The 13,216-nt window shown below is 29.8% G+C and overlaps 2 protein-coding genes across 2 annotated transcripts; one reads left to right on the top strand and one right to left on the bottom strand.

Annotated features, from left to right (window-relative positions):
• On the top strand, positions 1-1,388 carry LOC107024635 (blue copper protein-like). Its single transcript, XM_015225626.2, has 2 exons — positions 1-269; positions 1,078-1,388. The coding sequence occupies exons 1-2, from the start codon at positions 95-97 to the stop codon at positions 1,281-1,283; spliced, it is 381 nt and encodes a 126-aa protein (XP_015081112.1). The 5' UTR covers positions 1-94; the 3' UTR covers positions 1,284-1,388.
• A 1,060-nt stretch (positions 1,389-2,448) lies between these two features.
• On the bottom strand, positions 2,449-10,876 carry LOC107024634 (protein DETOXIFICATION 29-like). Its single transcript, XM_015225625.2, has 8 exons — positions 10,251-10,876; positions 9,603-10,144; positions 9,191-9,277; positions 8,055-8,111; positions 6,850-7,088; positions 6,529-6,647; positions 3,187-3,273; positions 2,449-2,620 (listed from the first exon to the last, which is right to left on the bottom strand). The coding sequence occupies exons 1-8, from the start codon at positions 10,512-10,514 to the stop codon at positions 2,573-2,575; spliced, it is 1,443 nt and encodes a 480-aa protein (XP_015081111.1). The 5' UTR covers positions 10,515-10,876; the 3' UTR covers positions 2,449-2,572.
• Between the last annotated feature and the right edge of the window lie 2,340 nt (positions 10,877-13,216).

Genomic DNA, 13,216 nt, shown 5'->3' with positions numbered 1-13,216 from the left:
CCTATTTGTTATCTCTATTCTAATATTTCAATCTTCTTTTGTTAGAAGAAATTAAATAGAAAGAGCTCTAGCAACATAGTGAAATACATATTAAATGGCCATTTCAATTGGAAAATTAGTATTTGTGTGCATTTTCTTGATTTTGTGTGTTGAAATGCCAAGAAGTTTAGCAAATGAGTATGTTGTGGGTGACAAAAGAGGTTGGAGTCCGGGGGTTGATTATCATCCATGGGCTTATGGCAAAAGCTTTCGTGTTGGAGATGTTCTACGTAAGTACCGTTTCAATTTACATGACATACTTTCATTTTTTATAAGTCTTAAAATAAGAAAAATGAATATCTATTTTTTACTTTTAAGGTGCACTTGGCATGTTAGATAAATTCATTTTTAAGTTTTTGAAAAATTATTTTGATGAAAAACCCTTTTCGCTATGATTAACCTTATTCATTCTTTAGAAATGATGTAGTGATAAATTCTATAAGAATTGGATGAAAGACATTTGTTTCATGGTCTAATACTCTTTAATTAAAAGCTAGAAAATGTTTTAAATTAATTACATCACGAGAGAAATACATAAGTGGTGAAAGTTAATTTTTCCCTTTTAATAATTTTTTTTTTCTTAGAAAGAAATATTGGTGTTTGTTCGATAGAAAATAACTTATATTCTTTTTCTTCGTACTGAACATATACCTTAATGATAGTATATAACCTCAAAATGTCACGTAGCTTGAAAGTCTTTCTTTCTTAAATTAATGTGGAAGTCAACGTAGTTACTTAAACTCGTCTAGCAAGATTGTATTATTTGTCATATAGCAATCTATTTCTCATTTTACCCCTGTGATTTTCATCACATTTTTTAAACATCTTTTTATTTTTTAGACTTCACATCCAATCAAACTCACCGGTTAAATTAGAGGAAATAGAATAAATTTACTGAAATTGTCTTAAAATTTTATTCACAAAGAAAAGAGTTAGGGGTGGAGCTATAAAGCTTCACCAAACTCAGTAATTTAGAAATATTTATTTAACTCATATAAATTATAATCATAAATTTCAAATTTTGACTATTGTCGACAGATTTCTTCTATGCCCCAAAAGTGATAGATGTGGCCTCAGTGGATATTTCAAGCTATGCACTTTGTGATAGTAATATCAAAACTTTCTACAAGGATAATAGTGGCCAAACATCAATTACTCTTGACAAATCTGGGCCATACTATTTCATCTCTACAAGCAAAAAAGGGTGTTTTGAAGGTCTCAAGCTAGAGTTGCATGTTATTTGATAATTATATGAGGAGAATTTAATTTGTTATTTTATTTTTTTAAGTTTTCAATTCTTTTATGTACTTGTAATAAAGTTTTTGCTAATAACATGAATTTTCTATTTATTAGTTAGAGCTAATTTTTTCTTTAGTGAACTCTAGACATGTTGGGATTGAGGTAGTTAATATATACGGAGTTATGTGGAAGCTAATAATTATCGAAATTTAACAACGGTGAACTACAAACAAAGAGAAGTATACTTTATATGCATTATAATAAATTTGCAAAAATGGTCTAACGAATTTTTATATTTGTCCGAGTTTATATTATGTATACTTCTACTTAACCCTTTCCCTTAACCAACTAAATTAACCCTTACACGATTAGTAGAACACTTTATATCAAACTCCTCTCACCATTGATCAAACTTATATGATAGAATTAGTGAGGGTGTGTACTACACACGTGTAAAGCGAATAGTATATTTAAATTTAAAAAAAAGATGAAAATTACATTTGTATATAAATTTGAGCAAAATTTTAGGGGTTATCCGGGGGTGGCTCGACAGTGTTAAAATAAAGACATATATATGCCTTAGGCCCCCAAATTTAAGGACCTCATTTTTAATAAGGGAAAAGGCTCAAATATGCCATTGAACTTTCAGAAAAGACTCATTTATGCCATCAATTAAAAGTTTGGCTCATTTATGCCATTACCGTTAAAAAAAAACTCATTCATGCCATAATTTTTTAACGGTGGTTTCGCAAAACCATTTTTGATACGTGGCCAATTATAATTCGGCCACATCATCAAGTTTTTTAGCTATCCCCTTATACTATGACCAAAATTTCAGAAATACACCTTAACTAAACTAAGGTCCTATTACCCCTGACCTTAATTTTTTTGTAATTATATACACCTTTTGTCTTACTTAGCACACTCTGTGACCCCGCATAATTGAGGCGCGTGAGAGATATTTGGATGCCACGTAAGCCAAAAAGATGCACAAAATTACAAAAAAAATAAATTCAGGGGGTAATAGGACCTTAATTTAGTTAAGGTGTGTCGCTGAAACTTAGATCATAGTCTAGGAGGGTACTTGTGCATTTTCCTTTTTATTTATGAAACATGATTGCTCTTATTCGGTAAATTTGTACAAGAATTGAAATTTTTTGATAATTTTCATAAATTAAAGAGTATTAATATTTATCAAAAAAAAATTACAACTTAAAAAGTTTCAAATCATTTGTCCAAACAAATTTCAACTTCAATTCAATCTAATTTAAATTAGGGCCAAACAAGCCCTTAATCATTTGCTACCTCTCCATTCTTTTACCCTTTCTTCGGCAACGGAAGCCTGCAACAAATGGGAAAATAAAGTACTATGATAACATTAAAGTCACTTTTTTGAGCCTAAAGAGCTTTAAGATATTTTAAATTATATAAAATTATATAAAAAAAGATATTTTTTATTAATATTTTGATTCAAAAATATTTTCATCATTAATATTTTAATTCAAAAATATTTCTACTTTATTACTTTTGAGTCAAAAATGCATTTTATCATAAACATGTTGTTTCTTTTTTTTTGTGTAAACACATTCTTTTTCTAATAAAAATATGATAACATATCCTTAATTTTCATAACTATATGATCTAGTAACCTATCATTAACTTTTATTTAGATAACAATAAGATTCATTGTCCTTAGGATATATAAACTATTTTCATCCAAACACTTTTTTTTTTTTTATAAAAGCTCCAAAAGACACCTCACTCTTTAAAATAATTATTTTTTTGAAAGAAAAAAAAAACTTTAATCTTTCAAAAACATGATCAAACAGGTTCACACAATAATTGAAATGATTGAACTATTTTCTTGAAAAAATTACTATTATATATGATGGATTTGCAAGACATTACCTCTTTTTTCCAATTAGTTTTGGAAATCATGAGAATAAGAATACTAGTTTGAAATGTGGTTCCTAACAACATTCCTGTCCACATGCCCTGCCATTTATAATTTACAAATATAAACCAAAAGAATAAATAAAAACCATGAAATTATAGAAATTATATATAATAAAGTTTCCAACACTTTTTTCTTGTACTTCCTCTATTCATGTGATACACTTTTTTAGTCCATCTCAATCAAGAAAGAAAGAACTCTCTAAGATCCAAAATAAATGAATCTCAAAACATTTTCTCTATGTTCTAAAAATGAATCAATTTTTCAAAATTTAAAAATTTATTAATTGTTTCTTTCCAAAATTACATTTTCTTTAATGACCTTTTCAACTTCATATCTAGTTTTTAAAGAGGTTTTAGTTATCTTTAATTATTTGTTCATTTTGGCTGATTAAGTAAGGATAATTTTTTATCTATTATACCTTCAATTAATTAATTTGAAAAAGGTAGAACTTCATGAAAATATTATGTTTTTTAATTCATCTATTTCATAATTAATAGAGGTAAAATGGTAAACTCATATGTTCAATCGTTGTTTTCTTCATAGGTGTATCAATTCAAAGATGGACAAGTAATTAGGGACATAAAAAGTATAGAAAATTATCCTTTAATTAATATTGTGGATTGCTTTTCTTAAGAGGTATATTACACTCTAAAAATGTATCGATCCGATCAGTCATTTCTAAAGGGCATCTCATGTGGAGTCTCAAAGTTCTGAAAATGTAGTGCACTTCTAAAATACTTTAGCACATGACCATTTTTGGCCCAAATTGATTTTTGAGTCGGGCTGACGTCAGACCACCATAGTGGGAGGCTTCCCGTTATGGCGGTGCGCTGTAGTCAGTGGCGGATCCAGAATTTTATGGCTATGGGTGCTCAACTAGGGGTGTGCGTTGTTCGATTCTGTTCGATTTTATATATTATCGTTTTGATCTATTGTGATTTTTGGTTTTTAAATACGTTAAACAAATAACCAAACCAAAAAGAGATCTTTTATCTGTTTTCGATTTATCGATTTTGGTCCTTAATGGTTTGATTTTCAGTTTAACCAATAAGAAAATAAATATACGACTTCTCTAATAAATTTGACCCGACAACACAATAATGTAATGAATAACTATATGAGTGTAACACAAAGAGAAATTAAGAGGAATAAAGTTCTTACTTTAGATTTTGACATTTTATATAATGCGAAATTATGAACTAAAAGTCACTTTAATTTGAAGTGTGAATATTCATGTACGTCTTGTATATTATTTGGATGTCCCAAGAAAAAAAAAAGCGAAGCAATATACTTTTACAGCTAAAAGGAGAATGTTAGAAGAAAACAAAGTAAAAGAGCAAGACATGAGAAAGAAAAAAAGGGAAAAAATGCTTTGGTGGGGAATCGATCTCACCTGCCACCCTAAATATAGGGCATAAAAGAACATTTCGGACTGTAAACCAGAGGCGCCATCCAGTTTTATGTTCAATGGGTGCTCGAGATTACATATATAGTAATATAGCTATTTTTCTACTTAAATATGCATAGCTTGAGCCGAGGCTAATGGGTGCTCGAGCACCCAGAACACACAACATGGGTCCGCCCCTGGCTATAACGGCTTGCAGGCGTTATAGTGAGCTGATGAAATTTTGAAAAATTAGCAGGGCTGGTGGTGCCTTGTATTTGAGAATATTAATATGATAAAAATATTAGACTATGTTTGATATTGTGGTAACGTAACAGGGAGGCATGGGATCACGGGGCAATAGTTATGGCATTATAACTGGGAGGATAAAAGTACGTGGATAGAGACTTGAGGTGGTGTCACTTCTTTATATTGCATGCTTTATTTTGGTTATTTATGTTATATTAGTACATGTGTTTATATTGGTACCACTCTTTCTATGCCACTTGACATAGTCTGTTTGCAGGGTTTTTCTGATGTTTGATGATAATTTCTAATAGCTTCTACTCATCTCTCTTTATGGTGGAAGTTTTGCTTTATTTATTTGTACAGTAAGAGTCTGTAGGGTCTGATGTGTTGAATCGCGACATGACAAAAAATGTCTTTGTCCACTTAATTTTAAAATTCTCTTTTACCTTTACTGCCTCTATCCACTTTAACTTAAAAAGTTTCCGCCCTCCGTCAAGGAAATGGATGGAGTATTATCTTTTTATAATTAGGAATAATGTGATTTTGATATTCCAATTATCCTTTATGAAATACACCCTCTGTCTATTATTTCAAAAGTAGATATTCACTTTTTTTCTAGTCCAATTTAAAAAATCAAGAAATAATTTATCATTGAAAAAATGATCTAAAGTCGCCCCCCCCCCTCAACCCCAAAATCTATACCCGAAATCTTAAATACACACTCTAACTTCACGAGTGTCCTATCACACCTTGGACATTTTATTTGCTTATTTACTACACACTTGAATGTTGTACAGTCCACAAAAACCAATAAATTGTCTCACGTGTTTGCACGCGCGGGTCCCTACCTATTCAAACCCCAATTCTTGTGTTTTCTCCATTTTCCTCCTAAAAACGTAAGAAGCCCCAAAGAAATGATTTCATCTCACTTTCCTCTTTTCCCCATTTGAATTGAAAGCATTTTTGTGTGTTTTCATCCATACAAAGTTTATTCAAGTTTTCATTTGACATTTTTAACGAATTTCGAAAAAATTTAAAATTCAAAGTAGAGACCCTAAATAAGAAATTAGAGCAGATGACAAATCCTAACTACAAGATTTAAAGTAGAAATGAACATAAACAATTAAAATATACCTTAGATTGAAAGAAAAATGTGAAATTTTTAAAAAAGGAACAAGAGTTAATAGTGGGAAAGAAAGAAAAGTGGTTTGTTTAACTTGGGGAAGATGACCATTGCTTCTTCTCACGTGCCTAGGAGGTGTTTTCACCTCCTGTGACAGGTCGGCATTCAAGTGTATAGTAAATAGATAAATAAAATGTTCAGGGAGGTGATAGAACACCCGTAAAGTTAAAATGTGTAGTTGAGATTTCAGATATAAATTAGGGAGACATTAGACCAATTTCTCTTTATCATATAGTTCCTAACTTATCTTCATTATTAATTATAGTCATTTATCAGCATATTAAATTTGTTATATTTAAAGGAAATATAACAAAAGTATCATTCTATTTATTGCTCTTTATGTTAAGTCAATACTGAACGAGCAAAGAAAGAGAGATTAGTTTGTACTTTAGGTTTTCGAAAAATAAATATCCATTTTTGTTAGTCCAACATAAGATGTATTTTTGTTATTGTAGAGAAGGAGATAGATTACAATACCTTAACACCCATGTCGAGGCAAAAGCTAAAAATAAGGCCCAAAGGAATACCAAATGCATAGTAGCTTACTATGTTAATGTAAGCTACATATGTTTGCCAACCTGCTCCAATAGCCACACCTGTAATTGTTGCTCCATTATTGATATTAATATACAAGCAATATACATTTATCGGCTATTTTGATGGGTGTTATTTATGTCAAATTTTAATTTTAAATTGCAACTCCAAAGCATATAAATATATCATTTAATCGCACAATTTATCCTTTTAATGAACTGACCCATAAAATATAATATGTATTTTGAGATGATGAAAATATACCTGAAAGAGTAGGTTGAAGGCCGTTAAGCATAATTGTAGTTCCTAATAGAGGAGTAAGTTCATACACGGCTTGCTGAACTTCAAAACTTTTCGTAAACAAAGGTGGATATCGACTTCGAGCAACAAAAAGTGCTATCGTAAGTATTGTACCAATTAAAAGTGAAGTAATTGATACCACTAGGACTGAAAATTTTGCTGTTCTGGGGTGCCCTGCTCCTAGTTCATTTGACACCCTTACACTGCAACCAAAAACAACAAATTCATTTTATTCAGGTTTATTACTTTATTCCATCCATAATCGTCACTACTAGAAGCAAAAGTTTTTTCTAGCGCAAATCAGTGAATAATTTGTGCTATGAAATATAATTCTCCACCTCATCAAATTAGTTCTCTAAAAAAACACTTAGTGAAAAGTAGTTCTCATTGAAATATAGAGAAACTTCTAATTCTCCATATGAAAACATTATTTTTTTCCCACGGATTCAATTAAAATATATGTTGAATAGTTACGACACATTTTTCAAAGAAAAAATAGTCCTCCCTCCATTTCTATTTGTATGTTACTCCTTCTGTCCAATAATAGTTGTCCTAAATATTATTTTGAGATGTCCAACAATACTTTTCCACTTAATGAATCAATGAATATTTTTACACTTAATTACTAATTTATCCTTACCATTAATTATAGTCATTTCTTTATTACATTTTTCAAGACATTGTATTTAATATATTCAAAGGATGATATAGTAAAATTGTTTTTCTATTTATAATTTCTTAAGCGGTGTGTCAAGTCAATAGTGAACAACTATTGCTGGATAGAGGGAGTATCATTTTTGATCTCACGCTCCTTAAAAAACGGGTAAGTTTACCATTGTACCCTTATATAGTGAAGTCAAGTTTTCAATAAACGAGCATAAATCAATTTATTTGATTAATTACATAGACCAATGAGCGTGAATTAATCATTTAGTATTTCTATGTCGGTCAAAACAAATTTTGAAGGCTAAGGAGTAATTTTCAAGACTAAAATAGGAAGAATAATATTTTTATAGTAAGGACGATGCATAAAAAATTTATATATTCATAAAAAGCCTATTTAAATTATATCTCCTCTCGTATCAACTTGATCAAAATATATTTTATATATTAATCAAATTTTACGTTACTTGAATATTAAAAGATAAAAAAATGCTACACAAACAAACCTTATTGCTGCATTAAAACCAATGCACAACATGAACGTCCATCCAACTATGCTGGTGCTGCAAAATATCGAAACAAACAAAAAATATAATAAAAGAGTTATACTTCCTTTAATAGACTTGAGATATCATTTTTGGAAAAATTACGCAATAAAATAAACTTATACCATTTAATTACTTATCATAGCTATAGTTTGCTATAATTATCACTCACGTCTAACATTATACATTAATTACGTGGACTGACTTCGAGTTTGTGTAATTAGTCACGTTTGTCTATGTATAATTCGCCAGAATATACAAATACATATGTATAATATACAATTGTTTAACCTATATACATTAACAATTCACCTCTGTCCCACTCTCTCCCCTCTCTCGCTTGCCTCTCTCCTCCCTCTCCCAATCTCGCTTGCCCTATATACAAATGTATATGTATAATATACAATTATATACATATACAATTCACCTCTCTCCCACTCTCTCGCTCACTTCTCTCCACCCTCTCTCGATCTCGCTCACCTCTCTCTCTCTCTCTCTGCTCGCCTCTCTCCTTCCTCTCCCGGTCTCCCTCACCTCTCTCCTCCCTCTCCCAATCTCTCTTTCCATATATACAAACACATATGTATAATATACAATTATCTAACCAATATACATATACGATTCACCTTTCTTCCACTCTTTTCCCCCTCTCTCTCGCCTCTTTCCCAGTCTGCTCACCTCTCTCCTCCATATAACATGTAGCTACAAACTGTAATTATCAAACTATAGCTATAGAGAATAATTTATTATTTTTAAACTCCTATATGTGAAAGTTTCCTTACTTTTTTGTGTTTAAAAAGTATTTGATGCCCGAAAATGACATATATTTTCACACCAAGCACATCTTAATCTTAAAAAGTATAAATTAAAGTGAAAATACATTTCACCAAATCATGATTGAACCATACTTATTTATATACAATTTGTCAACAGATATTTTGTATATTAAATTGTCCATTTAACATTTTTTTTATTAACAAAAAAAAGAAATTTATTAAGTGCATCTACCACATCCATTAATGTTAGGCATTCTGGCGTCTAAACCTGCGTTTGAACGTGTGATATAAAATCATAATTTCATATCATCATAAACTCACCATATGGAGACTGCGTCAACAGCAATTTTTGCATCCTTCACGTATCCAGCAGAGATAATCAAAGCCATAAAGTACCAGTACTCTAAGCTACACAATTAACAATTTCTTAAAAGAATTAATATTAGTTACTAATTAATAGCAAGTAATTGCATGCAAATTTTTAGTAAGGACGATAGGTAAATAAGAATAGATTAAGTATTTCATTAAGGGTAAATTAGTTATTTTAAAATTAAATTATTATTAAAAATAAAACTATATTATTTTTTTAAGACTGATTACAAAAAATGTTATAGAAACTCAAAAAATCAATAGAATGTGTATCTTAATTAAAATAGTTTAACTCTAAAAAAAAGTGTAAAACACGACAAGTATTTCAAGACGCCACGTCATAAAAATTGATAGAAAGACTCACCAGATCATGACACCAGATGCAAGAGACAACCTAACAAATCCCCAAATATTTTCAAATGCCTTGAAAGTAAATCCAGACCAAGCTTCACCACAAGTCCCACATAAAATGTAAACAAATTGAGCAAGTACCATGAACCACCATGAACCATTTAGCACTACAGCTCCAGCCACTAGCCCCAAATCCATTTTCATCATGAACAACCAACTCAACAAGGTATGGCCAACTAGCGCGATCGCAGCTATAATGGCCATAACCATCATCTTGCTTTGGGCTTGAAGGAATTTTTGAATAGGGAAGTTCATTGCATAGGCAAATAGTTGAGGTATCATCCAAATAGAAAATTTACCAGCCCATTTTGCTATGTCCATAGGCTGGCCAATGAATAGTAGAATTTGAGTTGCAAATAAGTAGAGAAACATTAAGGCTAATGCTGCTGTGTTGAGTATAATCAAAGATCTTTGCAAATAGACACCTAACATGTCTAATTGTTTAGCTCCATATGCTTGTCCACAAAGTGTTTCTAATGCACTTCCCATACCTAACTGTTCGAAAAAGATCAAATATTTTTCATAAGATTTTCAATACTAACCGACTAAAAACAAAAATAGGTCAAACACATAAATTAAAACGAAGGACGTAATAGATTACCAAAGCACCATAACATAGTCCAGCAATCACAGAGTTTTCTACAGAAACAGCAGCAAGTTGTAAGACTCCAAGATGGCCAGCAAAGAGTTGTGTGATTTGAGCAATTGAGTATTGACATATTGAAGTTGAAATTGCTGGAGAAGCAAGACTCCATAACTTCTTTGATTCAATGTAGAATTCATGGAAGAAAGTTTTAAGTCCATCAATACTTTGCATATCATCCTCAGAATCAAAACAAGGCAAATAGTGATAATCTTCCTCCATTTCACTACAAGGATGTGCTTAATTTTTGTTTTCACAAGTACTTTTTAACTGTTTAATTGTAAGGAGAAAAAGTTTGTCCTATAACATGTTTCTTTTTTATACATTTTTCTCCTTTGTACATATATTTTTAGGAAAGTAGTTTTTCTATTTATGTATCGAATATAAAAAAAAAATAAAAGATTCTGTAAAAATTTACAAGTTGACTTAGTGGTTTAAGATTTCAAATCACTACTCTTTTTTTTTCGAAATTCCATAATGAAAATTCTGAATCCACCATTGATTGAATTGACGACGACCTGCCATAGTGGAAGGCTCCCCGCTACTAGCTGTACAGACTGATGAGAATTCTTCAACCTAATTAATATGTTTTCTTTTATTTTCATCCAACTTTTAAAAGAAGAGAAAAGACAAATATCATCGAGATTTGTTTATTTTTTTCAATTTTATTGTAAAATGTTAGAGATTTGCACATGTGATAACTATATTTTTAGGATTTATTTAAGAAGACTTTGTTATCCGCTTTATTTAGTTGTTATTAGACTTTTATTTTTATTTTTACTTCCACATGTCATCGTAATATTTAGAATTAGGTTGACTTGTATTGGTAGGATAAAACGAGTGTCATTACAATCATTTTTTTGGTCATAACAAGTAATTATTACTAGATGTAAAATAAAAAGAACGGAAAGGGTCATATTTGTCAATGTACTCTTAGATAAATGTCATATTTACCCTTTGTCATACGTTTTTGATATATTTACTTTAACATCCAACTTTGGGTACATATTTGTCTTTATACACTTCATAATGTGTCACCATTTATATTAGTCTATATGGTGCATACGTGGCTCCATGTGTATTTATTTTTTTATAATTAAAAGTTTACTTTCTAATAGTATTCTATCCGACTCATTAATTAGTAAAATTTGATCCAACCAAAAACAAAATTGTACAAGGGCAAAGATTGATGTGCCTAAAGTAGGATGGTAAGTGCAAATATATCAAAAAAGTATGACAAAGGATAAATATAACCCTTTTCTAAGAGTTTAAGGATAAATATTACCATTTTCCGTAAAATGAATAATTATTTTTTCTTAATATTGTAGTCATTGAAATTTTATAGAACTCTACAAGACATGTTCAGCTCGAGTTCAGACTCTACAAGATGTGTTCAATTTCAATTAGGATCCTTAGATACTCTTAACCCTAAACCCTAGTTCATGTTTATATAAAAATATTATATTATTTTAAAAAACATCTCGAATATTGACAAATTTATAAAATATTTATAAAGCGATCAAATTAAAATCAGAAAGATATATCACTAACGATCGTGAAATATTTATGATTACAAATTAGTTTTCTGTCATTTTAAAATTTATCACAAATAATTACGTGAAAAATGAATAATTTACATAAACGTGATCAAATTGTGGTTTTTTGAGGTGCTAATAATTGATTCTTTTGTTCCACGAAATAGAAGGTTAACAAGTCAATTTCTAGAGGCTACTAGACAAAATAGTATTATTGATCCCATGTCCAACAAGATTTTTTTCAGACGTTGAGACCTTAGAGTAATTGGTTTTCTGACAAATACATTCTATTCTCCGCATAATTCATCGTTAAATAATTCGAGTGATGTTAATAATATTCTTTTTTAAATTAAAATTATTTAAATTTATTCTTTTTATAAATATTTCATAAATTTATGAAATATTTAAGATCTTTAAAGGTTTAAAATTTTCGTATGTCAAGAATTCTAATTGAAATTAAATATACCTTATAAAGTTTCAATACTAATTAGGAATGTAGAATTTAACAAAATTTTGTCTACAACTACCTCTGTTGAATTGTATCTAATATTAGTTTTTTTTAAAAATAATTTGTAGAATCAATAACTATGCTAAAGATAAAAATAAAAAAATAATTAATTATCATTTCTTACTACGTTAAAATGAATAATTTACCAACACGTGAAAGAAAAAGTGTTCCATTGAGGGGCTAATACGAGATATGAGATATTTTTAGTTGAGTCACTTAATTCAAATCTCCTTCGATATAACGTTATAATATTTATATATAGTTAAAATAATATTTATATTTATAGTAGCTATCGAACTTCCTTTGAATATTTGGTGTTTTTATTTCTATGAATTTTAAACTCTCTTATTGAAAATTCTGACTCTGCCACTGTTGATGACTACTTATTTTCTTGAATCTAAGTGAAATGATCGAATAATTTTAAGAGGCTAATATATTTATCATATCATAGAATACTAAATTGAATTTTAATATATTAAATTATATCAAAATTAAATTAATATATTAATAATATAATATTTTAAAAAGTTAAATTAGCGTTAGCAAAAATTTTCAAATATCATATCATACGATATTATTTTCAACATCAAGTATTTTTCAAACGCCAAACAAAACACATAATCATCAAAATAAATGATGTGATGAAATGCAATGCAATATAACACCATGTAATGAATTGTCTCAGAATACCCAGTACACACTCAACCGTATATACATGATACTCCTCGGAAATACATCGAGAGTTCATGACCCATGGGGGACTCGCGAGGTCCATATACCGACACGGACGATCTCCACGTGTCTGTGCGGACGATCTCAACGCACTATCATAATATCAAACAATTTTCGCACGGACGGTCTCCACGTGCCCAAATTACAAT

The sequence above is a fragment of the Solanum pennellii genome, chromosome 7, assembly GCF_001406875.1.
Source record: "Solanum pennellii chromosome 7, SPENNV200".
NCBI classification, from domain to species: domain Eukaryota; kingdom Viridiplantae; phylum Streptophyta; class Magnoliopsida; order Solanales; family Solanaceae; genus Solanum; species Solanum pennellii.
Note: the sequence above shows the minus strand (reverse complement) of the source record. Positions and strands in the feature narration are given on the sequence as shown.